This window comes from Gekko japonicus, unplaced genomic scaffold (assembly GCF_001447785.1).
Source record: "Gekko japonicus isolate JY-2015 unplaced genomic scaffold, Gekko_japonicus_V1.1 scaffold5562, whole genome shotgun sequence".
Lineage (NCBI taxonomy): Eukaryota > Metazoa > Chordata > Lepidosauria > Squamata > Gekkonidae > Gekko > Gekko japonicus.
Window position 1 is genome coordinate 40,010 of NW_015176149.1, and position 1,176 is coordinate 41,185.

Sequence of the window (1,176 nt, forward strand, 5' to 3'; positions counted from 1 at the left end):
GGCTACAAGCATGGACGGCTTCAAAGGGGAATTAGATAAGCATATGGAGCAGAGGTCCATCAGTGGATATTACCCACAAGGTATAGATAGGGACTCTGGGGCAAGTGATGCTCTGTCATCTTGGTGCTTGGGGGGGTCAACAGAGGGAGGGCTTCTAATGTCCTGGCCCCACTGCTGGACCTCCTGATGGCACCTGGTATTTCTGGCCACTGTGTGATACAGAGTGTTGGACTGGAGGGGCCTTTGGCCTGATCCAGCATTGGCATCTCTTATGTTCTTGTGAAGGGCGGGGTGAAAATCCAATCTCTTCTCCTTCTTCTTCTATAGCCCATGGGTAGAGCACCTGTTTGTTATGCAGAAGGTCTCGCGATTTCATCCCTAGCATCTCCGGCTTAAGGATCCTGGAGAGCCACTGCACACAGAGTAGACAGTCCTGAAATAGATGTCTAGGATACAGAAGCAAGGAGGCCCTGGCCAGATGTCGTGCATCCCTCCCTTTCCCAAACTCTGCCCTCCCCAGACTCCCCTCTCCCCAAATCTCCAGGATTTTCTCAACCTGGGGGCAGCAGCCTTCCTGTCACTGCCAGAACGGACCCCTAACCCCCTTCCCTCTTCCTTTTTCCTTCTCCCGGCAGTGTCACGCCGCTCTCGTCCAGCCACGTCCGGAGCAGCGATGCCTACCTACTTTTCTACGAGTTGGCCAGCCCGTCTTCGCGCATGTAGCTTCTGCACGCCCTCCACCCCGTCCCGGAGGAGGGAAGGGAGCCGGGCACCAGCTCTTTAAAGGAGACACCCAGGACCATGGTGATTCTCGAGGGATTTTTCTAAGCTGGGTTTTTTTTTTCCTTCTTTCTTTTTTTCTTAAAAAAACCCACAAAAAACAAAAACCGGGGAAAAAAAAAGAGGGAGAGAGTCCTAATAAAGCGTTGACTTATGATGCCGACTTTTTACGGGAAGGCCTTTCTCCTCCTGCTTAGGGGGCTGAGGCCGAAGAGTCGCTCCGTCCAGCAGTGTGGCCTCGCAGACGCCGGGGACGGAACCACAGTCCCAAAATCTCCTACTGCTGGGGGGGGGGGAGGCGCTTTGCATTGTTTTTTCTTTCTCTCTCTCATTCTCTGTCGCTTTCTTCTTTTGCGCGTGCGCTCTCCTTTTTAACTCTTCTCTCTTTTTGTTTGT

General features: G+C 52.8%; 1 protein-coding gene across 1 annotated transcript in view; it reads left to right on the forward strand.

Annotated features, from left to right (window-relative positions):
- USP2 (ubiquitin specific peptidase 2) overlaps positions 1 to 1,151 on the forward strand; it is a gene marked incomplete at its 5' end in the record, with an annotated part of 31,663 nt that extends 30,512 nt beyond the window's left edge. Inside the window, one exon of the mRNA XM_015426793.1 lies at positions 636 to 1,151. Within this exon, the coding sequence (XP_015282279.1) occupies positions 636 to 723 (88 nt within the window). The remainder of the gene's footprint in view (positions 1 to 635) is intronic.
- Between the last annotated feature and the right edge of the window lie 25 nt (positions 1,152 to 1,176).